The following is a 25,763-nucleotide window of genomic DNA, read 5'->3' as shown; positions in this document are numbered from 1 at the left end:
ACTTATAGTAAAACTATTTGGTAATAAGTTTTCACATGAACTTGCAGCTCACTTGGTAAGCCTGTTGAAGAATAAATATTACATCAGGAAAAAAGGTTTTGCTTTTATCTTAAGCAAACTTAAAACATCAAAATTGCTATACTAAAATTTGTTCCAGAACAAGATATGAATTTAATAGGCAGTATTACTGAGATAGGAAGGAGGTTTCATTCTGGATAAAGTGGATATAGGTTTACCTACTTACACAATAAATAATAGAGAAAACGTTAAGAACTAAAATTTCTAGAAGAGTGAATTCACAGATAGGTACAGTCATTTGACTTTTCCCTGGAAAGAATTAGTTTTATTCTAGAACAGTTTTAAAAAAATTTCATAAATAGTTTTATGGCTGACAGATAGTTGGAAATTGGTAGGTAGAGAACATTTCACTCAATATCCTTGTAGATTTTACTATTTCCAAAATAAAAACCCATTTATGCCTAAGTACCCTAGCACTAAGATTTCTAGATTGCTATGAAAAACGGGGGAAGTCTAGGGAGATTTATGAAATAGTACTTGTCTCATTTAGTGTGCCTTAAAAAATTACCTTGGAAATTAATCCTGCTAGAAAAGTTTAGGAAGTTTCTAAGGTAGGGCTGGACAATGTAAATTTTGGAATGAAATATCCGTGCTCCCATTTAAAGTCCCAGGAATCAAAAAGAACAAGTCCCAGGAATTAGATCACTTAGAGTTGAAGTGAAAGGTAAATGTAGTGTTTGTTAGTGTTTTAGTCTGCCTTTGCTTAGAGGTCCCAGAATTACTCTTGAGTTTTCTGGATAATTTACTAAACTCTTTCAAGAGATCTATAAACAGTCTAATATATAAACAATAACAGGAATTTAATTTTGTTTCTGTCCTAAGAAGGCATTTAAGAATCTGTACTTTTTTGAAAAACTTGATTTATCAACTAAAGGTGTATTAGATGATTAGGCAAGAGAACTAAGAATGATGAATTAAGGAGTTCTAAAGGTAGGAAAAGGGAAATTAGTGAATACTTAGGCATGAGATACAGTGTTCATAATTGTCGCCCTCTCCAATATAGATCTTATTTTTAAAAGAAGTGTTTCACACACAATTCATAGTCTAATTAACAGCTATCCTCGCCTTTTAAAAGAACCATCGTTAGGTGTTAACTCTTATTTGTCATATTCTTCAAATACCTACTAATTATTATTTGACTTTACCTTCAGCAAAAACCTCCCCATAACAGATAATTAACAAAACTGAATTTTCTTGTGAAATACTGGAAACTGTTGAGTTAAATGGTGTTAAGAAAAAAACAAAAAACAAAAAACAAAACACAAGAATTAGTTTAGATGTAATAGGTTCTAGTATTCTACCACACAGTGGGGCAACTATAGTTCACAATAATGTATTTGCTGTATGCTGAACTGAGAGGGGCTGGTAGACTCCAAACAGAAGGTAAAGGAATGCAAATGCTAGCTGCCTGATTTGATCAGTTTGCATGTGTTGATATTGCTTGGTGCCCCACACAAATCTACAAGAATTAATGTTCATCAGTATTGAAACAAAAAATCAATGAGTTGATGCAAATCAGTTTGAGCTCTTAATTTTAGAATAGCATAAATTAAGTACTTACTTAGTTGATTCTTCATTCTGGGGTTAAGCCTTCTACATTCTGACAAATTGAGGATTTGCTCTAAAGATTATGCTTTTCGAAAGTTAAAAATCACCTCTGCTTATTAGCACATATGGTTTTAAACGGTGAAGATAGGAGCTTTGAAAAGGAAGACAAAGACCTAATACTTTTTAAACATCTCATCAGCCAAGGTTATTATGGACTACCACAGAAATATTTTAATGCCAGTAATAAATGTAAACTGGAAAGAAATGATTTACATTTTATTGAGAAATTTGGTTTGTAAGAACAAACTGCACAACGGAGGTGAAATGATGTGCTGATGAATGAAGGAGATTACTGACTAACGGTTTTCTACTTGTTTAATCAAAACCTTTGCTAACTGCTTCTGAAAGTTATGCAAATAAGTGTAACATGAAAACTCTAAGGAGTATAAAACTTAAAATAGTTAAAAAAAATTTGCTAGGATTGACTTTCTTAATACTAGAGTTTTACGTTCATTTTAATGGAATTTTTTGAAGAAAATAACAGTGAAATCACTTTTGAGTTGGTTTGTTGCCTGTGATACTTCATAACTTACCTTTATCTTATCTCCTTTCCTAGGAATTTTTTTTCCTCCCTAAACTTTGAGACTTCTCCCCTCTTTACATGATTACTTTGGTTTTGACATGTCGCATCTAAAGATATGAGCACTTTTCAGAATTTAGGGGACTATGGTGATTTGAGATAATTATCTTTGTTTTCTTTCTTAGCCTGTGGACATCTCTACAGCAATGAGTGAACGGGCACTTGCTCAGAAAAGACTCAGTGAGAATGCATTTGACCTTGAAGCCATGAGCATGTTAAACCGAGCTCAGGAAAGGGTATGTAGACATTTGTAATGTCTAAGTGACAGTTTCACTAACTAGGTGGTTGATGTATAACAAATCATTTATCTTAATTCGCTGGCTTATTTTAAGTTGAAAGTGATTTAGAGTGGGAGCATTTGGTAACTATTTGTACCATGTGGCAGAAACTATTTCGGGGGAGAACAAAAAGTTAGCTAAGTGCCCATATATGCCCTATGAGATGAAGATCTTGTTTCAGCTGAAGAAACTGGGGTAGAGAGTAGTTTAATGATACCGAAATTCACACTGTGCAGTGGAGGAACTGGAACTCAGTTCCAGGCAATCTGATTTCAGAGTCTGTGCTTTTAATAATGGACGGCATCTCCATTTTTTTCTGTCCTTCTGTGGTAATGCTATGAAGAAACAGTAAGTGCATGTTAAGACAGGAAGTACATTCTGACTTGTCTTTATTAGTAAATGTGAATTGAATGCATGACAGCCGATTATCCCAGTACATTTTGGTTGTTAATGTTTTTTAAAGGCTGTTTTATATGGTTCAGTAATCTGTTTTCTGTATTATTTAAGCCTGTGGCATGAATTCTGTGTTTATAATACCTCAAAGTAGTTAGTTACTGTCAGGATAGGCCTTCCTGACATTTAATATAATGCATTTGATAAGGGGAGGGCAAGGATCCATTGCCATTTTAAGCTCTTTACAATTTTCATGTGTTCATGAGATATTTTGAAGAATAAATATTATAGCTATGCTTTTTAGTTAAGAGATATAAATCAAATCTTGAAATTAGTAGGATTCACTGAATATCAAACTACTTCTCTGGAAGGTTTAGGATAGTATTTAATTTTAGGTATGTGTAGATTCAGTATATTGTTTTAAAGGCTGAATATTTCTGCTATTAGTTTTCTCGGGAACTAAACAACTTTGTTAATTAAATTACCAGTGGCATTTTTACTTCGTTAATCAAGGCAGCTTCTTTTCTTCAGATTGATGCCTGGGCTCAGCTGAACTCTATTCCTGGCCAGTTCACAGGAAGTACAGGAGTACAGGTTCTGACACAAGAACAGTTGGCTAATACTGGTGCCCAAGCCTGGATTAAAAAGGTACATACTATATGCACATACAAAATGTTTAAGTACAAAGTTAAAATTTTTTTGGAAAATTTTTTATTAAAAATGCATGAAGAGGCCAGTGACTCTAACCAAAGTTCCGTAGTAAATTTGCTATGTGTATACTCCAGGATGGACATCGAAGATGGACCAGATTCATGAGACAATGGCAAATGTATAAATATGGCTCAAGAGCCACTCGCTTTGTATCCTGAGGTTAATTTTTTTTTAATTGTTGATGCTGACTTTGGTGGGGGTGGTTTGATTTAACTGTTTAGAGTGCTAACATCGTATCAGGTGCTGTTCAGAATATTCCACAGTTCCTGCTGGACTACTAACCTAATCATTTCAAAGCAGTGGTTCTCAAATTTTTACTTCATGGGAAACTTTGTTGCAGGTTTATTTGTGGTAGATCACTGCCCCCAGAGCCCTCCACCACCCTCATTTTCCTTTCTTCTCTTCCTCTGTCCTTGCCCCTTCATTAGTGCTTGCGTCTTCTTGTAAGATCCCTTGGCTTCTACTCCTCACTCTTCTTGTGACCTCCAGCCCTGTGTCAGCTGTTGATTGCAGCAAGTGGTTGGGAGGCCCTAGTATTAGCATTGCATGTGGTGATCTTGCCATGGGACTGGAAGGCTGGGGGGATGCTGGAGTGTGGGGTGGGCAGTGCTGACGGGTGGTAAGGGAGGGTGAGGGGGGATGGAAAGTACTATCTGTGGACCACCATTTAGGCCCTGGTGGCCTCTGGTGATCCACAGGTTCAATTTGAGAACCACTGATCTTATGAAAACACAGGATGTGTAAGACCTAAAATCAAGGGAGAGAACGGACACCTCGTGCTACGAAGATGTAGGTGCACCTGGTTTGGGATTCCTGCAGTGAGACCTGTGAACTCCACCTACGGCTGCCTCATTTCTGGGGGAGTCTTAGGTGGTTAAGAAAGGCTTTCTGAAGAAAAGCATTCTGGTGAAGGGATGGCGTGGTTGGATGGGTGATGGGAAATTTGTTTCAGGAGTACTGGCAGCATAGCGGTGCTGAAACTGGGAGGCCGCGTGGTCTAATGGAATGGGAAGGTTTCTTTGTCCTGCTGTACACCTGACTCCTTGTGTGATCGTGGGCAAGTAATTTTTTGAAATTTCAAAGTCTCCCAAGTGTCAAGTGGAGACAAGCTTCATGGAGTGGTAATCAGTAATCTGATAGGTACATATATAGAGTTGCAGTAAGTGCCAATTAATGAGGTGAACTTCTGAAAAATGAGGTATTTGATGCTCATGTATTTTAATTTCCGTTTTGATAGCTTTATTTCTATTGAGCCTTTTACTAACACATTAATACATTATCCTCATTTTGCCTTCCAAGTTATGTTAGGTCGTTTAGTGGGGGTTTGTGCTGGGAAACAAGAAATCTACCAAAATATTTTACATTATAGTTAAAAATAGGGGAGTAGTTTATTTGAAAACATGGCTTTCATCTCAGCGGAAAGAATTACATTACAAACACATCTATTTAGTTTCTACTTTTAGTACTATTGGAGCTTGAGAACTCAATAGTTCCGGAAGTTAGACTTGAAGCTTATGTGTGCTGAAGTAGTAGGTCTGTGGTAAACACACATTTTTAGGTGGACACATTGTAATGTGACTCCAGTGCAAAATTCTGGCTTTCATTTTTATAATGACGTGCTGATCTAAATGTTTATAATACTTCCATCATTGTGCTAACCTTTCACTGATTCAGTTGGCTCCCAATAAACTTTCCCCTAAAACATTTTTTTGGTTATTTTAAGCTTCGTAGGCAGTTCACAGATTTAAATGTGAACATGTTTAGTAGGTAGGACATTTAAAATGGTTTAATCCTTATATTTCATGTAAAACATCCGTGGGAAAGCACATTATTTTTGCTATCATTGAGATGAAAATGATTTCATCAGATCAAATGATCAAAAACCACTTTCACGAAAACATGTTTGTGTAGAATTATGTCTTGCTGTCGACTAAGGAATGCAGACTATTTAGAAGTTACAGACAGCTGAAGATTTAACATGTTCTTACACAGATACTGTCTACAGTCATTAAATGTTGTGTTTAGAAAACTTGGCTCAAATAATCATTTGGCTTTTCTTGCTTTAGTATAGCTCAAACATCTTCTTTATGTACTAAAACCATAAGGATGCCAACGTTTCTTGAGCTTTTTTTGTTGCAGTATGTTTAGATGAAAAAGAGTCAGTTTTATCAATATTCTAATTCATAAGTAAAATATTTTAAATGGTTATTGATTTTAAAAGAACTTCTGTTTTCTGGAATGAAATGATCTGGACATGACCTGATGAGTAATGTTTTGTTGTGGTCCTCAGATTCATTAGTTTTTGTTGTTAACTGCATACACACTGGGGTAAAGAAACAAGAAGATACTAGAAAACAGAAGCAATTGGAAACCTGGGTTATTTGGGGGTTTATATTGTACTCTGCACAGTTGCCCTTTTTTTTAGGAGTGTATCCTGGAAAAGAGGGGCGGATGAACCTGGAAGTAAGTAAAAGTCATTCTAGGTGTGTAGCATCAAGGCAGTTGAATACCCAAGCATCAGCTAACTTTTCTCTTTATACATCTACACTGCATGGCCTGCACCAAATAAGGAACTGAACCAGGGGTATGTTTTTACCTCTACAGCTGCCTCCTTCCATCAGAGCACCTTTTTAAACTTAATGTCTAGTCACATGTCATTGGCATGTTTTCTGCTCAGCATTTAATTATAAAGCTGGGAAACAAATTTATACTATTTTACTACTGTCTAAAAAACAATGATTTTTTTTCACTTAGTATCAACTATTAATATAGGAAATGAAGATACATACTATTTCCTTAGTTACCAAAAAATTTTTACTTCCTCTGTTGATAAGACTGCTATATATTTGCTAGAGAATATATGCCTAAGTTTATTAACAAGGGGAAATAAAACATGATTTGGAGCGGTTTCAAATGCTTTTAAAAGTGGCCGTAAAGATCAACAGAATTCAATACTGTTGTTACATGTACAAGGATGCCTGTTAAAGAGGCATCAGGTATTTTAACATGTGAAAGTAATTGTTGACCATGCTAAAGTATATAGCTGTGCATCTTAGGACATTAAGTGGTTTGCTGCTTTGATGGAAATTATGGTTCAGTGGGTTGGATACAAGAGAGATGATTGTTCACAGAATAACCTGTGAACTTTCACCCCTCTGTATGGAAACTTGTTTCAGGGCCAAATCCTTGTAGCTGTCTTCTTGCCCCGGTCAGTGCCAGCCGTACTATTCACAACACTGCTGCTACCGAGGCCTAGGTATGTAAACATTTAAGGAGTTTTTTAAAAGTCTTTTAACATCAAGCTAGGTTTAAAAGAATTCAAATTCATTTTGGTATACTTACAGGGTATTTTATGTGTGATTGTCTCCTATTTATTACTGTGTAAATATATTTTAAAGAGTTATCTTTTTGCCTCATAGGGATTTTCTTAGTAAAATATTTATACTTGCTTTATAGTAGAATGGGGAAGAAAACTTTGGATGACAACAATATGCTTCTTCAGTGTCCAAACTTTTTCTAAATGATTTCTGGGCTTTATTCATAAACTAGGTACACCTGGGACAATTACTATTATTGACTGTTTTAACATTGCCTTCTTTTTATTTTGCAAGCTAAGAAGAAATACCAGTGAACCTAAATAGTGGACGAAAACAGGAGTGTTCTAATTTTTTTTTGGAGGGGGGCATGAGGGGCCATTGTTCTAAAACTGCCATTTATTTGACTATCAAAATACCATTATGTTAATGCAAAAGTAATTAGAACAAATATAACTGCAGTATGTGTCAAGTACAGAAGCATTGACATTGAATTGCTATAACAGATCTAGAAGTAAAATAAGATTTTTCTTTTTTAGAAAGTTGCGTGTGAATCTTTAGTTGAGTTCTAACTGTGAAATTGGGACATTTTACCTTTCTTTCTTTGGATAGGATCAGTTCTTAAGAGCAGCCCCAGTAACTGGAGGAATGGGAGCCGTTCTGATGAGAAAAATGGGCTGGAGAGAAGGAGAAGGATTAGGAAAAAACAAAGAAGGAAATAAGGAGCCTATCCTAGTTGATTTTAAGACAGATCGTAAAGGTAACAAGTTCTTTTTCAGAATGTTTATTGTACTTCAGCATTTGGAATTTCATTCTTTTACACATTTTTTGGATCCGCTAAATGCATTCTTTTGGTTCTCTAAACTGGAGAAATTTCTTACATAGGCACATTTTTAAAAAATTTGTTTCCACACACACCGCTTATTTTTATATAAATATAGAAGGACAAGTTTGAGCTTTTAAATGACAACTTTTTCATGCTAGTTGCTGAGTATGGAAATTTACATATACCTACTAGGTGGATAAATTTAACCTGATTTAATAAATGTCTTTGCTTATCTCTTTTCGAGCTACAAAATTGGGTTGTGTAACCTCTTTATACTGCCTTTTGTTAGGGCAGGTGGAACTTAACATCGACTGTATTTTGCTATTTTCAGGTACCTTAGCAGGGGTGTATAGCCTGTGTTTAGTTGCTGAGTTACTGAATATACACTTGGTATCCACAGATAACAGCCTATACTCATAATTTCTTCCCTTGGAGTATTTTTCTAAGTAGAATCACAAGGGGCTGCCCATGCAGTATGATTTTAGTAGGTTGCAGTAAGTTGAGGTAACTTGAATAATTGATGTCTTAATTAACTTAGAAACAGACTAGCTCTGCAGTAAATAATGCATTGTACAACTGCAGAGAGCATTCTTGGAATTTACAACATGGTCTGAGTGCGAGGTCTCAGAGGATCATGTTTCCCAGGATGGCTTTGGATGGAATTAGCAATGTAGTGCTGAAGGATTTCCACTAATATATTTGGACACTGGAAAATGATTGTTATGAGTAACACAGCCAATCCGCTTTGTAACAAATCAGACCTCAGTGCAGCAAGGTCATCAGAGCAGTTATGTGTGGAAACACCTCGCGTTTATTTATGGACACTGTTTTCTCACTTTCCAAAAACGTTTTCAGTGGCTTAAAACATCAGCTGTTTTTTAAATGTACTTTTATCTGAATAAAAATCACTTACAGTAAATAACTGATACTTTTTGAGCTTACAAAGAAACAGACCTTGGGGATTTAATTTATATACTATTTAATGTATATACATATATACATATGTATTCCTATATGAAGTTTGAAGTCATGGAATCAATAGAGGTTCCTACAGAAGAAATGCTAGTCTATATTGGGATTTGAAATGATACTTGAAATTTAATGAAAGTTGCCTCCCTCCCCCTTTTTTCTTCATTATTAAAGGTCTTGTTGCAGTAGGAGAAAGAGCACAAAAGAGGTCTGGGAACTTCTCGGCTGCAATGAAAGATCTGTCAGGTGAGAATATGCTTTTAGGTTTCTTCCTGTCTCAGCCTCATCTTGAATTTGTAATTTGTAGCAAAAGCTGGTGAAAATATAACTCATTTTTTCTCTGCAGGCAAACATCCTGTGTCTGCCTTGATGGAAATCTGTAACAAGAGAAGGTGGCAACCACCTGAATTTCTTTTGGTCCATGATAGTGGCCCTGATCATCGCAAACATTTTCTCTTTAGGGTAAATATGAATTTCTGAATTGTTTATGTGCTAATTTGATGATTGGTAGAGGGTGAGGGATAAGTATAATTACAGGATTAATATGCTGTTAGTGGGTTGGGGGTGTTTGTGTGTGGGTAGTGGTGGGATGTTTATTTTGTGAATATATCCTATTAAAAAATTAGAGGGAAGGCTATGGGCAAAATCTGATGGACAGTTTATTGGTACTTTGTCCTGGAATGTGGGGAATTAATGTAGTACTTTCCGGTTTTATTTATTTCCCAATTTGGAGATTTGCCCTTAATTTGCAGTCCCCATTCCCAAATGACTTGCTACTTCTGGGTTGAGATTAAGTTTGATTTACATGGTATGGGTTTTATATTTTTATAAGTTCTAGCATTTAGTGAAAAAATAAAAAGCTAATAGATATTAAAGTTTGATGCTGTTCTTATTGTATGTTTTTCTTGAATAGGTATTGAGAAATGGAAGCCCTTACCAGCCCAATTGTATGTTTTTCTTGAATAGGTATTGATAAATGGAAGCGCTTACCAGCCCAGCTTTGCCAGCCCTAATAAGAAGCATGCTAAAGCCACAGCTGCTACTGTGGTTCTTCAAGCAATGGGCCTTGTACCAAAGGACCTCATGGCTAATGCCACTTGCTTCAGGAGTGCCTCACGTAGATAGATTGAGGTTTTATATTAATCATTTCAGATAATTTTACTCTGCATCACAATGTATTTCCTCTTTAATGTTGTAAATATTTGGCAATTTAAGACATTGTGTAAAAAGCAATCTGTACAAACATCTCCAGGCTTTGATTTTTGTACCATGGAAATTGTATTTAACCATACAGGGTTTTGGTATGTTTATATTGTTTACCTTAGTGATGTATTTGTTTAAGTGGCTAACATCCAAACAGTTGTTTGAAGGCATCAGTAATCTTCAGTGTGGAATGTTAAATAACGCTTTTATACTGTATTTTGTACTATGATGTAACTCCCCTTCCTATGGCTAGGCTGCTGTAACACTTGCCTGTAATCAGTGAAGGGCTGTGCACCTTGTACTATTTCACAATGGGTTCTGCTGGACAGATACTGGGCCAGTGTTATTGAGGTAATCAAGCAAGATCTGTTCCACAGGGCTAATGCCACCATCTCCCCTTAAAATTTTGTAGAGGTTATAAAAAGAAAAGTGGTATGTTGTGTGATGACCAGCACTAAGTCCTGCATTCCCGTTAAAGCCACTTGGGTCATAAGAGTGGAGGAAGTCTGACTAGAATTCTGCAGAGGCCAAGTATGTTTAGTATGGCATTGAGTTGTGATATAGTTTTACTTTGATGTGCATTTTGAATTTCAGCTACACCTAGATAGATGTAAAATGATAATTACAATGCTGTAACCAACTTATCTAATAAAATTGGCAACCAGCCACTATTTTGTTGACTATGAGAAAGTTTATGTTAATTTTTAGGGTCTGATAGAGTATTTCATGTGTATTACAGTGGTATTCATATGCTATGTCTCTAAACTTTATTTTCAAAAGCTTAAGGCCCAAATACAAACTTCTCTGGAACAAACGTGGTGGTTTATTTTCTGGATTATAAAGTAAACACATACTTCTTCACTAAATGCTGTTATTTCTTTACCCAATGCTTTCGATTTCTAAGCACTTTTATTTAAATTTGAAGCACACATACACACAAACACCTACGAGCACATTGAAGAGTGCTACATGGCAGCTAAGCATGTTTTACAACGCTCATCACTATTCTGTATGGCATACAAACTGCCCTTTTGTCTGGATTGACATGCATTAAAACATTTTTTGAGTGTATTTAAAAATAGAATTAGAAATCAGTAGCAAAAAGTGCTAAAGCAGAAGCATCAAGAATCAGCTCAGTAGTTACTATCTACATTTATTTCTACAAGAACTCTCTAACAGAGATTTATGAAAGTAGTATTTTTGCACTGATGCCATTAGTCACAGTGGGAATAGTTGCTACAGGTTTAGTCTTTCTCATTACTCAGTTTTTAAGAATTTTCAGTGTTTTGAAAAAAGTTTAACTTATGTTCAATATCTGGAAACCTAACTTTAAAATAAAAAGTTGACTCAAAACCTTAATGCTACTGCTCAGTGCATGTAATAAAAGTTAATATTCAACTTGCAAAATGAACTTTTAAGGCCAAAGACAAGAATCTTGAATTTCCTTGCTAGGAGGTTTTTTTCCTCAAAGATTCCTTTTAGGCTTACTTTGGTGTTCAGGATCTCCAATTATAAACGTAGTCACTCATTTCCACATTCCGTAAAGATGATTTCCCCAGTAACGGTATTTGACTGAGTTGGTCCAGAGTCTTAGGATGCAACCCACAGTTAGCAAGCTCTTTGTGTACCACCTCCTGTGGAAATTTGCATACAAGTCAGTAAAAAACACATTAGTTTTGAACATTCATACTAACACATTCAGCTCAACAGAAGTTGATCCTAGGAGATTTTGCAGCGGTGTTTTAAGTCTAGCAAGCTGATAGGCATCAGGCAATAGAGGGAGGCCTTGATTACAATCTCAACAAAACTTATTTTCAAGACAAGGCAAATATGGTTAAGTAGTCATGTTTCTATATCCTGAAGGAATCAGGCACTAAGTTTTGGATCTAAGAGCTGTAAAGTTCTTCAGTTACTGTCACTAGTACAAAAGGCTAAATTCATAAGATATGACACAAAAACAAGAGATATGCCTTCTGACCAGTTCATAACACAGTTTCTGTGGCTCATCAGAAGTGACTTCCCTGAGAGCTGGTCGGGGAAACGGTTCACACCTGTCGCCTCACCTTATCCAGTACATTATCCATAGGCAGGCATATATTAAATACAGTAGTTGGCTCATGTGGATAGAGTCCTGCCGAGAAGGACCCGCTTTGTGAAGACTGGAGCAGCGTGGTGACGGAATGCACACAATGAGGCAGGATAGGACCTGTAATCTCCAAACTAAACTGATCTTTGTATCCAGAAGGAGCTTGGCTCTTCACATTCACACTTCGTGCCTTCATGGAAATGTAAAGAAAAAGAAAAATCACCATCCCTGTTGCAAAACTGTTCAGTCATTTCCATCTGGGCCTCATATCCAAAGGCACAGAACAAAAGTAGTTATCACAACGTCACAATGACGTGCGTGAGAACTAGTGACAGTGACAGCTCAGTGCCACCATGGTCCTCACATGAGGGTTCTGGCTGAAGTGTATTCTAGAGAATGACTTTTTTCTTACAACAGTCATCTTCAAACATTCATGAGAAATGATATTTTTTTCAGTTCTGCTAAAACCGAGTATCCATGTATGCTCAACACAGAATATTGAGAGAAAACACACTCCACACATCTATTGCTATTAACTTAGTATGTATATTTATGTGTAGACTTATCATTTGATAAGGATATACAATTATTTTTACTTATGAATGAGTAGACCTTGAGCTCTGTAGCAACATTCTTGGCTATGTCCTCAATGGTAAAAGTGAAACAAAATGAGATGCTTCCATAAACAAAAAAAGGAAATAATGCTTTTGCTGCATAATAATAAGAAACCATTTTAAATAATTTGTATTTTAAATTTCTTTCATGTACCACAAAAGTATTTATTTTTACCAAGATAAAAAGTAAAAATTAGTAGTCTCTTATTCCTTTGAAAAGAAAATTGTGTATTTCAGGTAAAGAGAGCAACAAAAATCTTCCACCTGCTGGTTCACCTCTACAAATGCCCTGAAACCAGGCGTTGGGAACTCAGTCCAGCTAGGGCAGGCACTAGACACAGCACTTAAGACAGCGCAATTGTAGTGTCTTGTTCAAGTCTGGCTCTGCTCCTCAGTCCAGCTTCCTGCTAATGTGCATCCTGTGAGGTAGTAGGTGATGGTTCAAGTACCTGCAAACCATGTGGGTGATCTTTATGGAATGTCTGGCACCTGGCCTCAGCCTGGTTCATCCCTGGCTGTTGTGGGCATCTGGGGAGAAAACTAGCAGATAAAATATCTGTCTCTGCTTTCCAATAAAGCAGCATTGTGGGGGTCAGTATTGCAGCACAGTGGGCTGTCACCACTTGCAATGTTGGCATCTCATTTTACAGCACCAGTTGGGAGTCCTGGCGGTATTTTTTTTTTTTTAAGATTGATTGATTTATTTATTTGAAAGGCAGAGTTACCGAGAGGCAGAGAGAGAGAGAGAGCACGCGAGGATCTTCCATATGCTGGCTCACTCCTCAAATGGCCACAACGACTGGAGCTGGGCTGCTCTGAAGCCAGGAGCCTCTTTCAGGCCTCAAACTAATGCCCATATGGGATGCTGCGACAGCAGCTTTCCCTGCTAAGCCACAGCGCTGGCCCTGGCTCCACCACTTCTGACCTAGCTCCCTGCTAATGTGCCTGGGAAAGCAGTGAGAGATGGTTCAAGTACTTGGGGCCTTTTCACCTAGGTGGGAATCCTAGATGGAGTTTCAGGTCTTGGCCCAGCCCTGGCTGTTGCAACCATCTGGGGAGTGATCAAGTAGATGGATGCACTAGCATGCTCTTTCGCTATCACTCTGCCTTCCAAATAGATAAATTGTAAAATAAAAAATAAATCAAGAATGAATTGTATCAATAAAAAAATACTTGCACAGAACGTTTTAAATTACCTTAAGCATTTGCATCGTGGCACCTCGGAAAGCTATAGGGGACAGCAGGGTTGGTGGAAGTCCTGCCTGCGGGCCTGAGGTTGCAACTAAACTCTTGCAGTTGATCAAAAAATTGAGTAACGTAAAAGTGTTGATTCCTTTCACCAACACAACAGACTCAGGCCTGTGGTCCATTTGTACTTCATGCTTCTCTTTACGGCTGACAATAAAAGTCAAGGAAACTGTAATTCAAGTACTTCACCAGTGGGAAAGTTATCTTGATTTGGAATCACTTGGGACTCCTCTCCCCCAGAACAAAATGGAAATGTGATTATCCCTCACTCTTCACTGCAAACATAAGGTTTACGTTTGAATCAAAATATTCAACATCCAGCGCCCATATGGGATGCAGGTGCCTCAGGTCATGGCATTAACCCACTGCCCCACAGCGCCAGTCCCTAATTGTTTTTTTAAACTGAGCCTTAAGAGAGATTAACAATTTGCTCAAGCTTATTCCAGGTCTCCCACAACGGTTAAGGGGCATCAAGACTTGGGCCATTTTCCAATGCTTTACCCAGCCACAGCAGAGAGCTAGATTGGAAGTGGAGTAGCTGGGACTTGAACTGGTGCCCATATGGGATGCTGACACTGCAGGCAGCATCTCCACCCACCATGCCACAGCAGGCCCAGATAAATAAATCTTAAAAAAATAAAAATTAAAATTAAAAAAAGTCATATAAAATCAGTCAAAAAGGGGACGATATTATAGTGCAGCAGGTTAAGCTACCGCTTGCAATGTTGTCTTCCCATATTTAAGTACCAGTTCAAGTCCTGGCTATTCTGATTCCAATCCAGCTTTCTGCTAATGTACCAGGAAAAACAGAAGATGAGGGCCCCCAGACCTGGCTGTTGTCGCCAGTTAGGGAATGATCCAGCTGATGGAAGATTCTCTCTCTAAATGCCTTTCAAGCAAATACATCTTTTTTTCTTAGATTATTTACTTTGAAAGTCCAAGTGACAAAGAGAAAAAGAGAGACAGACATCTTCCATCTGCTGGTCACTCCCCAGATGCCCACAACAACCTGGGCTGGGGTCAGGCCAAAGTGGGGAGCCAGGAGCTTTTTCTGTGTCTCCCATGTGGGTGCAGGGGCCCAAAGACTTGGGCCATCTTCCGCTGTTTTTCCCAGGCCATGAGCAGGGAGCTGGCTTGGAAGTGGAGCAGCCAGGACTCAAAGTGGTGTGGGGAGCAACTGGGAGCAACTTGGACTAGACTAAGTTACTGGAATTAAGACTTATTCTATGCATCTGCTTTCCCACAATATGGCGCTGAGAAGGGAGAAACAGCTTCTACACAGCTGCCTCCAGTTCAACCAATAAACTGTAGGACCTGCTCCTGATTGGAGGAGAGCAGCGTACTCGGCGTGTGGGTAGCAGAGTTGGGATTGGTGAAGAGGACTATAAAGGAGGAGAGAGACAACATGCACAAGGAACATCTAAGGGGAACATCTATTTGAAGGAACACCTGTGCAGCCCCCGAGAGAGCCAGCCGGCGGTGTGCCGCTCCCCCGCGGAAGTGGGGAAAGTGGCTAGGGGGAACCGCCCTTCCACGGAGGTGGAAGGGACGGTAGCCAACCCAGGAAGAACCAGCAGCAAACCCGGGGAGGGCCGAGCAGACAAGAGAACAGCGCAGGGTCCTGTGTCGTTCCTCCACGAAGAGGGGGAGCGACATAATGGTGCCGTGACTCGGATATGAAGCCTAGGCAGGGCTTAGTGTCGTTCCTCCATGAAGAGGGGGAGCGACAAGTGGTGCCTATATGGGATGCCAGTGTCACAGGTGGTGGCTTTACCTGCCATACCACAATGCCAGCCCAAATAAATAAATCTTGAGGGGGAAAAAAAAAGCAGTCAATTTTAAATTGCTCACTAACAATTCAATTAAGATTAATTCTGTTTAACAGCAATGGAAAGGATACAGCTTGATTGATAGTGTGTCTGGCTTTTTAATTTTATCTTGCACACCCATTTCTTCCAGCCAGGAAAAACTTTCCTCTTCATCCTCATCACTGATTGCTTGCTCTCTAGGAAATAGTTGAGAGTTGCCATTTCACAGCCTGCCACCTTTACAAATTTATTTCACTGATCTATTTAAGTCACTGGATATATAAAAGATTATTTTAATCACATACTCCGCATGTCCCAAGCTTGTTCCAGATGTTTCCTTCTTTCGGCCATTTTCTTTTATTAAAGGCAGAGAAAATTCAATACCTACAACGAGAAAACAAAAATGCAACTGTTTTCTTTAAAAGTATTAACAGGTGTTCCCTGAGTATTTATGCTTGATCTACTCAGTCCTTTGCAAGCTTTCTTGATGGCGGCAGATCATCTTATACACAAATGCACGCATTTCCTTTAAACAAAAGATTTAGTAAAGGGCTGGCATTGTGGCACACTGGATAAGGCCACTGCCTATGACAATGCCATCCCATATGGGTGCCAATTAATTCGAGTCCTGGCTGCTCCAGTTCTGAACCAGCTTTCTGCTAATGTGCCTGGGAAAGCAGCGGAAGAAAGCCAAGTGTTTAGGCCCCTTCCACCCAAGTGGGAGACACAGAAGCTCCTGGCTTTGGACTCAGCCATTTTGGCTATCTGGGGAGTGAACCAGCAGATGGAAGATTTCTCTGTCTCTAATTCTTGCCTTTCAAATAATTACAAAAAAAAAAAAAAAAAAAAAAAAAAAAAGAAAAGCTCAGGAGGCAACACATACTCTCATAACAATTTGTATTCTTTCATAAATTATATTCCAGTACATTTTTTCAAAAATGACTGATTATGCTCCCTACACATTTTGCACGATCTGCCATTGGCTGACTCAGTTTATGTCATTACAGGGGTGGGTCATTTGTACTACAAAATGATTTTAGGAAGTGTAGATTCATATAGGGTCGTTCTAGCCCATTATGGATTTTACTTTGAGATCAGAGAAAGAAAAGCCATCAACTAATTGCAGAGGGAGGGAAAAATAGAAATTTCTAAAAATAACACAATCAACTTAGACAATTCACATTTTAGTTTTTAAGGAAAGCATTTAATTTATAAATTGTATCCTCACTTTAAAATTCAACGTTTACCTTCATTTTTCATGGCTTCTCTCAGACCTCTAGTTGTAGGAGAAATAAGAGCCGTGACTGCATCACTTCCTGCTAACCCTGCTGCTCGAAACAGGACCGTGAACTGGTAAGTGCAAACGTAGAAATAGGGGCAGAGCTTGGTCTTCAGTAGGCTGTACAGAGAAGTAAAGCTCACAGACCTACGAAGCAAAAGAATTTCAAATCTTATTAAACACTTAATATTTTGATGTTTAAAATTTAATTTTGTATAATTTAGTTTGATATTTACCTGGTTTAAGATGTAACACAAATATTTCAGATCTGGGTTTGAAGTTTTGCAGCTGTATATATTTTGGCTTTAACTAACTGAAATTGGGAGTAGAGATTTGCTGATGACTTTCTGATATTTTAGTAAAGTGTTTACCAATTAGGCCCTAAACATTTTTATTTTTTTAAAGACTTAGTTTATTTATTTGAAAGAGTTACAGAGAGAATAGAGGTCTCCCATTGGCTGGTTCACTCTCCAAATGGCCACAACGGCTGGAGCTGAGCTGATCCAAAGTCAGGAGCAAGGCGTCTCTTCTGGGTCCCCCATGTGGGTGCAGGGGTCCAAGTTCTTGGGCCTTCTTCTACTGCTTCCCCAAGTGCATTAGTAAAGAGCTGGATTGGAAGAGGAGCAGCCGGGACTCGAACCTGTGCTCATATGGGATGCCTGTGCTGCAAGCCAGGGCTTTAACCTGCTGTGCCACAGCCCCGGCCCCTAAACATTTTTTCTTTAAACAACTGATAACTGGTTGACTTTCTCTAAACCTTTCTTTTGCTAATAAAGGAATCAGCCACCAACAAAAGGTAACATTACAGAATTATGTTTGGAGGGCCAGCGCTGTGGCACAGAGGTTAAAGCCTCTGCCTGTAGTGCTGGCATCCCATGTGGGCACTGGTTCTAGTTCCTGCTGCTCCACTTCTGATCCAGCTCTCTGCTATGTCCTGGGAAAGCAGTAGAGGATGGCCCAAGTCCTTGGGCCCCTGCACCCACGTGGGAGACCCGGAAGAAGCTCTTGGCTTTGGATCGGCGCAGCTCCAGCCGTTGCGGCCAATTGCGGAGTGAACCACTGGATGGAAGACCTCTCTCTCTCTGCCTCTCCTCTCTCCATGTAACTCTTTCAAATAAATAAATAAATCCTAAAAAAAACAAAACAAAACAAAACAAAAAACAAAAAACACCACCGCCTGCAGTTCTGGCATGCCATACGGGCGCCAGTTCGAGTCCTGGCTGCTCCATTTCCGATCCAGCTCTCTGCTATGGTCTGGGAAAGCAGTGGAAGATGGCCCAAGTCCTTGGGCCCCTGCACCCACGTGGAAAACCTGGAAGAAGCTCCTGGCTCCTGGCTTTGGATCAGCGCAGTCTGGCCATCATGGCCATCTGGGGAGTGAACCAGCAGATGAAGATGGAAGACCTTTCTCTCTCTGCCTCTGCTGCTCTGTACCTCTGCCTCTCAAATAAACAAATCTTTAAAAAAAAAAAAAAAAAAAAAAGAATTATGCTTGGGGCCAGCATTGTGGTGTAACACATGAAGGCACCTGCTGCAACACCAGCATTCCATATGGGCACTGGTTCAAGTCCCAGCTGCTCCACTTCTTATCCAGCTCCCTGCTAATGCACCTGAGAAAGCTGCAGCAGATGACCCACATGCTGGGGCCCCTGCACCCATGTGAGACATGGATGAAGCTCCTGGATCCTGCTTCAGTATGGCCCATCCCTGGCTGCTGTGGCCACTTGGGGAGTGAACCAGCGGATGGAATTTCCCGCCCCCACCCTCTATATATATGTATTTCACTCTTTCAAATAAAAAGAATGTGTACAGTTACTATTTATTTACATCCCACAATTAGATAAAAAGTGACTAAGATACAAAAAGGTAAATAGTTTAAATGTTGGTATTTAACTGTTTCAGACAAAATTAAGAAGGGCATAGAGATCCTTATGTTTCCACATCACAAACGGAATGAGAGTATACTACTAACATATGACATAAATGAAAATATACTCTCCTTTCCCAACTTAAAAAAAAATGGAGAGACAGACAATAGTGAGGATTTTTGGAGTACTAGAAATGTGCTGTTCTTAATTTGGATGTTGGTTATGAGTATCATCAGAGTACCAAAAACTCTGTTACACATGTATGGGCATTTCTTGGTATGTACACTCTATTTCAAAAAATGTAAAAAAAAAGAAAAAAAAAGAATTAACAACTCAAAAAAATTCACTTCTGGATTGCAGTTTTTTTTTTTTTTTTTTTAAACTAATCTTACCAGTCACTCATTAAAATGTGTTGTAGGGTTTCATCATTTGACCAAGGACTTGTCTTTCCAGCCATTTTCCTATCAGCTCCAATGCGAGGAAACAGTGGTAGCCAAGACAAGGCAGGGTGGAGCCAATAGATAAGGCTCTGTTGGAAGGCACAGCGGAGCTCAGTGGATAGCTTGGGATCCTGAAATCCAGAGGTGATAAATGGTGACTTTTTGCCCCATAAGAAAAACAGAATATTTTTAAAGAGACATTGAATACATCAAACACTTACTTTAAGACTCTTTAAGGCTTTGAATGGGAAAGTTTAAATAACTGTTACAGGGCTAAAATGTGCTTAATCCTTGTCTGGGAAAACCTTTCTGGACAGTGATGATAGTCTGTCAAACTGTTTTCCAAAAGAATACTTAATCACAGATGGAGAAACTCTGTTGTTGCTACCATACTTAAGAATAATGACTCTCTATCATGAGGGGTAGGCCTGTGCATGCGCCTGCACCTGCGCGTGTGTTTATGTGCAGGTCATACTATATCAAGGCTTTATACCCAACAAAAACAATGTTTCAAGAGTAGCACTTGGTACAATGGTGAAGATTCCACTTGGGATGCCCAAGGCCTCATATTCAAGTGCCTGGGTTTGAGTCCCAGCTTCACACTAATGTGCACCCTGGGCAGCAGCAAGTAATGACTCAAGCACTTGGGTCCCTGCCACCCACATGGGCTACTGTCTTTAGCCTGGCAGACTCCTGGCTGTTGCAGGCATTTACAACCAACACATGGAGATCTCTTTCTTTCTGTCTTTCCAATAAAATAAGTAAAATCAAAAGTACTCAGGAAACATCAATAACACAATCACAAACGATCCTGATTTATTGGAAAAGACAAACCAAAGCATCTTTTAGGAAATACTTTTTAACCCATTTTGAGTTGAGATACTTAGAAGTAATGAAACTGTATTTCTTTAAAATCATCCTAGAATTCATTAATTCCAGTAAAATTATCACAGACCAATTACTTACAAAGCAGAGTATTTAAGAAAATTTGTAAAATCTATCCACTCCCCTATGCTTGAACTCAATTGCTTTTCATCCCTTTTTCTTATATTTTTTCAAAAAGCCTGAGAAGAAAGTTTTTTAAAATTTATTATTTATTTGAAAATCAGAGTTAGAGAGAGGGAGAGACAGCACGGGAGAGAGTAGTTTAGTTTAGTTTAGTTCCTTCGTTTACTTCTCAGATGGCTGCCAAGGCTGGGACTGGGCGAGGCTGCAGTCAGGAGCTTCTTGCAGGTCTCCGACGTGGGTAGCAAGGCTAAGCACTTGGGCCTTCTACCCCCGCTTTCCTTGCATTAGCAGGGAGCTACCTCAGAAGTGGAGCAGCAGGGACTCGAATGCAAGCCCATACTGGACATGGTGTTTCAGGAGGCAGCTTTACCTGCTACGCCACAATACTAGTCCCAGAGCAAAAAGGTCTAGTTCAAACAATTCCTGTTTTCAACATTTATTAATTCTCAGGACAAGTTTCTGAATTTAATATGCAGTTACTCAATTTGGATGCTTTATGAATGCACCATTTGGGAAAAACAAAATTTCCCAAGTCTCTGTGTCATTAAATGTCAGAAGTAAAAATTTATGGAACATTGCTGATATTTTACAGAAAAGACCATTTTACTCTTCATTTGTTACTTTGAAACATAGGTTTATTAGTTTAGAATTACCTGTATACTCTGAGGCAAAGTAACTTCTGTTGCCCTACAATGCTGGACAAGACCCTGGGCTTCTTCCTGTGCTTTCAAATGATCCGCCCACGCAAAGGGTTGAGAAGAGGTGAAGAGGAGTCGAGTTTTAATACTCCAGTCCACAGGTAACTCAGTACCTTCTGAAGATGGACCATCAGATTTGTAGGCTACTTGTGGAGTCTTTTAGAAAACAAAGAACACAATTATTTAACAGAGAATCAAGAAAAATCCTTCACTCTCGCATTTTATTGACTACTGTTGTCATGATCACTGAAATGTCAAAACTGCATGAACTATATAATAAAAGTACATATTAGAATATACTACACACAGAACATACATGAAAAAGTGTGGAATGAGCTACACCAAACTGCTGCTGGTGTTGACCGCAAAGATGGGGGAATTTATCGCTGGGGGGAGTGGCCCAGAGGGGCAGATTTCACTTGCTACTTTAGACAGTTCTGCACAGTGCTGTTGATGCTGCTATCAAAGCAGTAATCTCCCAGGTGTTTACGAAGTCACTTTTAAGCCTCTGAAGCTCTCACCAGGGCTAAGCAGTGTCTCCTGCAGGTAACTTACGCAGGGTCCTTAAGGGCCGAATTTAAGAAGCTTGTCCTGCCCTCAAAAACTTCCCTTCAACTTACTCTGCTGCCCTTTCAAGTCAATCTTGTCCACATTACAAAGATTCTTTTAGGTGACATCACACCAAGCTACTAGGAAAGGAGGAATTACCTCCAAGAGGCAATGCGAAGGTCGTTTATTTACAAGCAAGCGAGACTGAGTCTTAGGGAACTCTTTTGGCCTGCTCCCATTAGGACAGAGGGCGTACTGATCAAACCATCAGCACAGAAATCCTTAGGGAGCAGAAACCAATGTGTGTTGGGGGGGAGAGGTGGACAGCAAGACCGAGTGCTGGCTCACAACCTGCGCAGGTGATCTGAGGACTGAGCTAAGCCGTGGCAGAGCCTGCAGGGGCTGGCTCCGAGTAAGTCACTGCTGGGGTGGAAGGAAAACCCCACACCTATTAGGCCTACATTCGTGCTGCTGGCCCTGCGACAGCACTGGCTGTTTCGCGACAAGCGCTGACGCTACCTTCCCAACCCTGGCAGAGCGCGTCACGCTCAGGACGCCGAAACTCCTCTCCAAGCAAAACGCCTCTGACAAGTAGGAACTTCAAAAACCCACATTCCGGCGTTTCAGAGCTTTACCTGGGGAAGGGCAGTAACAGCCGTTCTTTCAGGACTCATCTCATCCCACTGCAAATCATTCTCTCGGTTAGAATCTAAAAACTGAAGTTCAGAAAATTATCCTTTCACAACTTAGATGATGAACTCTGTCTCTCTCAATAAACCCAAGTGCACCCGAATTCACAGCCCTCAATCCATCTGTCCGTGATTCACTTGAGTGAAACTTTAAGAGGAAAAATAAGACGACGGTGTTCTGCGCGTGAATAACTGATGGGTGAGCGCCCACAGGCTCCGGAGGAGGCAGAGGCCAGTAGGCTCGGTCCCCCGACTCCTCCTCACCCCGCACAGGGCGTGCAGATCGGGGCCCGCCTGCCAGGGCGGGGCGCTCAGGATTGTCCGAGCCTCCTTCCCTCTGATCTCCAAACCCCCAGAAGAGGGCTCGGCGCCGCGCCCGGCCCCCTCACGGCGCCCCGCCCGCCCGCCGGCCGTTCCCAGCGCCCAGGGCGGCCCAGACTCGGCGCTCACTGCCCTGCCTCGCAGCCAGCGCGGTCCACGTCGCTCTCAGGGCTTCGACCCCTCAGACAGCAGCGCCTCGGCCGCCAGGCGCGCACGCACTCACCCGGTCCGCAGCCTCCTGCTGGTCGCGGGGCGGCTCGTCCGGGGGCTCCGCGGCGGCCCGGGGCCGGTTGTCGAGGCGGGCGAAGGGGTTCCTCCGGGCCGCGGCGGGCCCGCCGACGCCACTTCGGCCCGGGGCGGCCGGGAAGGGGCGCAGGGGCAGCCCGGCAGCCAGGGCGGCGCGGCGAGGCGCCGGTTCGGGCAGAAGAGGCGACGGCGAGGCGGCAGCCCCCTGACTGCGGGCCCTCTTCCGTCGCAGCCGCAGAATCTCCGGCGGCTTTTTGAAGCTGGGCGAGTAGCCCGGCACGGAAAAGGCCATGACTCCCGGCGGCTGAGAGGCCGGTCAGCCGCTCCGCAGGCACTTCCCGCGCGCGCAGGCCCCACCCCCAGGCCGGCCCCGCCCCGACGCCGCCCCGCCCCGGGCGCCGCGCGGAGCATGCGCGGTGGGCCGCCCCGTGGCCCCGCCCAGGCGCGCCGCCGTGTCCTCCCCTTAGGCGCTGGGGCCCGGGCGGCCGCGGTGCAGGTGCGCACTGCCCAGTGGGCGCTGAACGCTGGTCACGAGGTGCCAGGAGTGCGAATAGCCCGCGGTAAGGAGCCCGGATGACAAGGAAACAGCACACCCGGGCTGCGGGGATGGCTGCTTAGCCAGCCTTTCGGTGACGTCAGGTGGCCAGAGGGGCCTGGGCCTCCCCCAGCCCCCGAAGGACCGCCCTCAGGTCGGCTCCCACGGGCTGCCCTCCCGCGCCCCCACGCGCCGCTGCCTCTAACTGGATCCGGGAGAAACCGGAGCGAGTGAGTATTTGAAAGCACACAATGTCAGTGCACGTGGGCAGGCTACTTTTAAGACTTGAAAATACGCGCACATGCTCACATCAGGACAGCGAGCTGGCTAGGGAGGGCAGGAGCCCAGAAGGCAGTGGACAGGCACGCGGACAGGACAGTTTAGCGGAAGGCCTCTACGCTCTATCGATACGGTACTAGTGTGGCCGTCGCAGAAAGCAGTTGTCTTCATGGAAGGAGTTTTGTACCAGAGGCAACACGTACAGAAACAGAAACTAAAAAGATTTTCAGAACATTCCCTTCGAAAGTTAATTTGCACAACTTTTCACATACTTCTCAACTCTGTCAAAAAACTGCACATCTGTGTCAGACAGCAAGAAGACAGGTCTAAGGATGGAACAACTTGCTTTTATCTTCCTTGATTTGTCCCTCCAATCTCCAAGGAAAACTCTGGCTTCAAATACTAGGATGGGTTCATCCATCTGAGGTCTCAGAAAGAAGAAAATTAAAATTGAACAACTTGCTTTTTTCTTCCTTGATTTTTCTGAACAACTTCCATGGAAACTTTGGCTTCATAGAGTGGGATGGGTTCTTCCAACTGTGGTCTGAAGAAGAAGGAAATGAGTAGAAATGTCAGGTTTCGTTGCCCATGGGTAGAACACCTACAGTGGTACTTGGTAATGCTTATTTCTCAGTTCTGCCACTTTAAATGATTTAAACAAAATTGTATTTCCACTGTTAAAGTGGAAAAGAAGTTCTACTGTTACAACATTCAAGTTATAAGTGTTCAAGGCGGGGGCCAGTGTTGTGGCACAGTGGGTTAAGCCTCCCCTGTGATACTAGCAGCCCACATGGAGCCCGGTTCTAGTCCTCGCTGCTCCACTTCAGACCCAGCTCCCCTCTAATGTGCCTAGGAAAGCAATGGAAGATGGCCCCTGCACCCACGTGGGAGACCAGGATGGAGTTCCAGGCACAACCCGAGCCATTGTGGCCATCTGGGGAGTGAACCAGCAGATGGAAGACTTCTCTCTCCCTCTCTCAAACTCTGCCTTTCAAATAAACAAACAAATCTTAAAAAGTATTCAAGGAAAAAAATTCCACTTCTTTTGTAAGTGATAACTAATCCAATTCAAAATATATTGTTTTCAAACCACTTGTTATTTCTTATTGCCATGGGAGGCGCGATGATGGAATACAGTTAGGAAAACTCACAAGCCATTTCTATCTTGGGGAATACTTCACTGGTGGTCCAACAGGAAAGTTTTGCGAAGTAGTAAAGAGCAGTTATTTATCTAAACAAAGTAATACAGGGGCTGGCATCGTGGTGCAGCCCGTTAAGCTGCCACCTGCAGCGGCAGCATCCCATACTGCAGTGTTGCTGGTTTGAGTCCCGGCTACTCCTCTTCCAATCCAGCTCCTTGCTAATGCTCCTGGGAAGGCAGCAGATGATGCTCCAAGTGCTTGGGCCTCTGCCATCCACCTGGAGACCCAACTCCTGGTTCCTGGCTTCAGCCTGGCCCAGCCTCAGCCACTGTGGCCATTTGAGACTTGAGCCAGGAGCAGGAAGGTACCTCTCTCTCCCCCTCTCTCCCATTCTCTGTCACTCTGCCTTTCAAATAAATAAAAATAAATCTTTAAGAAAATCAACTGAATAATAAAATACAGAGACATTAGGTATATTATAAAAGTTGAAGCAAAAACGGAAATGCCTATCTTATCATCTTGGGACTAGAAAGCAAACAAAAGCAATGATTTGGTTACTTTAGCATACCTAAAAACACCAGTTGATAACTTCTCCATCACATCTTTTAAGATACGTAGCTGGAAGCATTGTCAAGGTGCCAAAATAAAGGACAGAGAATAAAATAAAACAATTTGATATTTTAACCCCTTAAGTTTTATACTCTCAGAAATTCAAAATGTTACAGAAATTCTGTAAGCTGTCAAGTTTAATTCTTTTTTTAAAAAATGTTTTAATTAATTTCTGACCCAGTTTCCTGGGAGGCAGCAGTGAGTCCCCGCCATACACATGGGAGACCGGCACTGCGTCCCAGGGTCCCGACTCTGGCCTGGCTCAGCCCTCACTGTTGCGGGCATTTGGGGAGTGAACCAGAAGAGGGAAGGGGTCTCTGTGTGTCTCACCCTCTTTCAAATAAAAATAATTAAATAATTGGAAAAACAAGCCAATGATTTGAG

General features: G+C 41.3%; 3 protein-coding genes across 12 annotated transcripts in view; 1 reads left to right on the top strand and 2 right to left on the bottom strand.

Moving 5' to 3' along the window:
* Positions 1-10,774, top strand: part of SON (SON DNA and RNA binding protein) — a 34,272-nt gene extending 23,498 nt beyond the window's left edge. The window contains exons 7-13 of one of the 8 annotated variants that reach the window (XR_011387716.1): positions 2,392-2,502; positions 3,469-3,585; positions 6,825-6,904; positions 7,575-7,722; positions 8,932-9,003; positions 9,104-9,219; positions 9,724-10,774. Coding sequence is in view for 4 of the 8 variants with exons in the window: in XM_051833596.2 (XP_051689556.2) it covers positions 2,392-2,502; positions 3,469-3,585; positions 7,575-7,722; positions 8,932-9,003; positions 9,104-9,219; positions 9,724-9,882 (723 nt within the window). In the remaining 4 variants the exon portion in view is untranslated. Of the gene's footprint in view, positions 1-2,391; positions 2,503-3,468; positions 3,586-4,076; positions 5,972-6,824; positions 6,905-7,574; positions 7,723-8,931; positions 9,004-9,103; positions 9,220-9,670 lie in introns of those variants that run through there. The other 7 variants (XR_011387715.1, XR_011387718.1, XR_011387717.1 and 4 more) reach the window with 7 other exon arrangements.
* DONSON (DNA replication fork stabilization factor DONSON) lies at positions 44-23,185 on the bottom strand. Of its 2 annotated transcripts, XM_051833613.2 has the most exons (11): positions 22,792-23,185; positions 22,194-22,274; positions 20,965-21,165; positions 19,256-19,434; positions 16,964-17,142; positions 16,022-16,100; positions 15,809-15,913; positions 13,857-14,055; positions 12,024-12,236; positions 11,449-11,594; positions 44-61 (listed from the first exon to the last, which is right to left on the bottom strand). In XM_051833613.2, the coding sequence occupies exons 1-10, from the start codon at positions 23,104-23,106 to the stop codon at positions 11,457-11,459; spliced, it is 1,689 nt and encodes a 562-aa protein (XP_051689573.2). In that variant the 5' UTR covers positions 23,107-23,185; the 3' UTR covers positions 44-61; positions 11,449-11,456. The 2 variants fall into 2 exon arrangements, with proteins under 2 accessions (XP_051689573.2, XP_002721330.2); XM_002721284.5 differs by lacking the exon at positions 44-61 and having other exon boundaries at positions 10,761-11,594.
* Positions 23,186-23,603: 418 nt separating this feature from the next.
* CRYZL1 (crystallin zeta like 1) overlaps positions 23,604-25,763 on the bottom strand; it is a 53,634-nt gene continuing 51,474 nt past the window's right edge. The window contains exons 12-13 of one of the 2 annotated variants that reach the window (XM_008274936.4): positions 25,339-25,388; positions 23,604-24,172 (exon numbers count right to left, since the gene is read on the bottom strand). In XM_008274936.4, coding sequence (XP_008273158.3) covers positions 25,339-25,388 — 50 coding nt within the window. In that variant the 3' untranslated portion in view covers positions 23,604-24,172. The remainder of the gene's footprint in view (positions 24,173-25,338; positions 25,389-25,763) is intronic. The other variant, XM_002721285.5, reaches the window with a different exon arrangement.

This window comes from Oryctolagus cuniculus, chromosome 4 (genome assembly GCF_964237555.1).
Source record: "Oryctolagus cuniculus chromosome 4, mOryCun1.1, whole genome shotgun sequence".
NCBI classification, from domain to species: Eukaryota; Metazoa; Chordata; class Mammalia; order Lagomorpha; family Leporidae; genus Oryctolagus; species Oryctolagus cuniculus.
This window is presented reverse-complemented; position numbering and strand designations above follow the sequence as displayed.

What these genes read in the sequence shown, in the direction of transcription:
- DONSON (XM_051833613.2), bottom strand. Translation starts at nt 23,106, where the DNA reads ATGGCCTTTTCCGTGCCGGGCTACTCGCCCAGCTTCAAAAAGCCGCCG. An exon ending in CTGTTACTGCCCTTCCCCAG is followed by an intron (nt 21,166 to 22,193) that starts GTAAAGCTCTGA and finishes GTTTTCTAAAAG; the next exon opens with ACTCCACAAGTAGCCTACAA. An exon ending in ACAAGCTTGGGACATGCGGA is followed by an intron (nt 15,914 to 16,021) that starts GTATGTGATTAA and finishes ACTATTTCCTAG; the next exon opens with AGAGCAAGCAATCAGTGATG.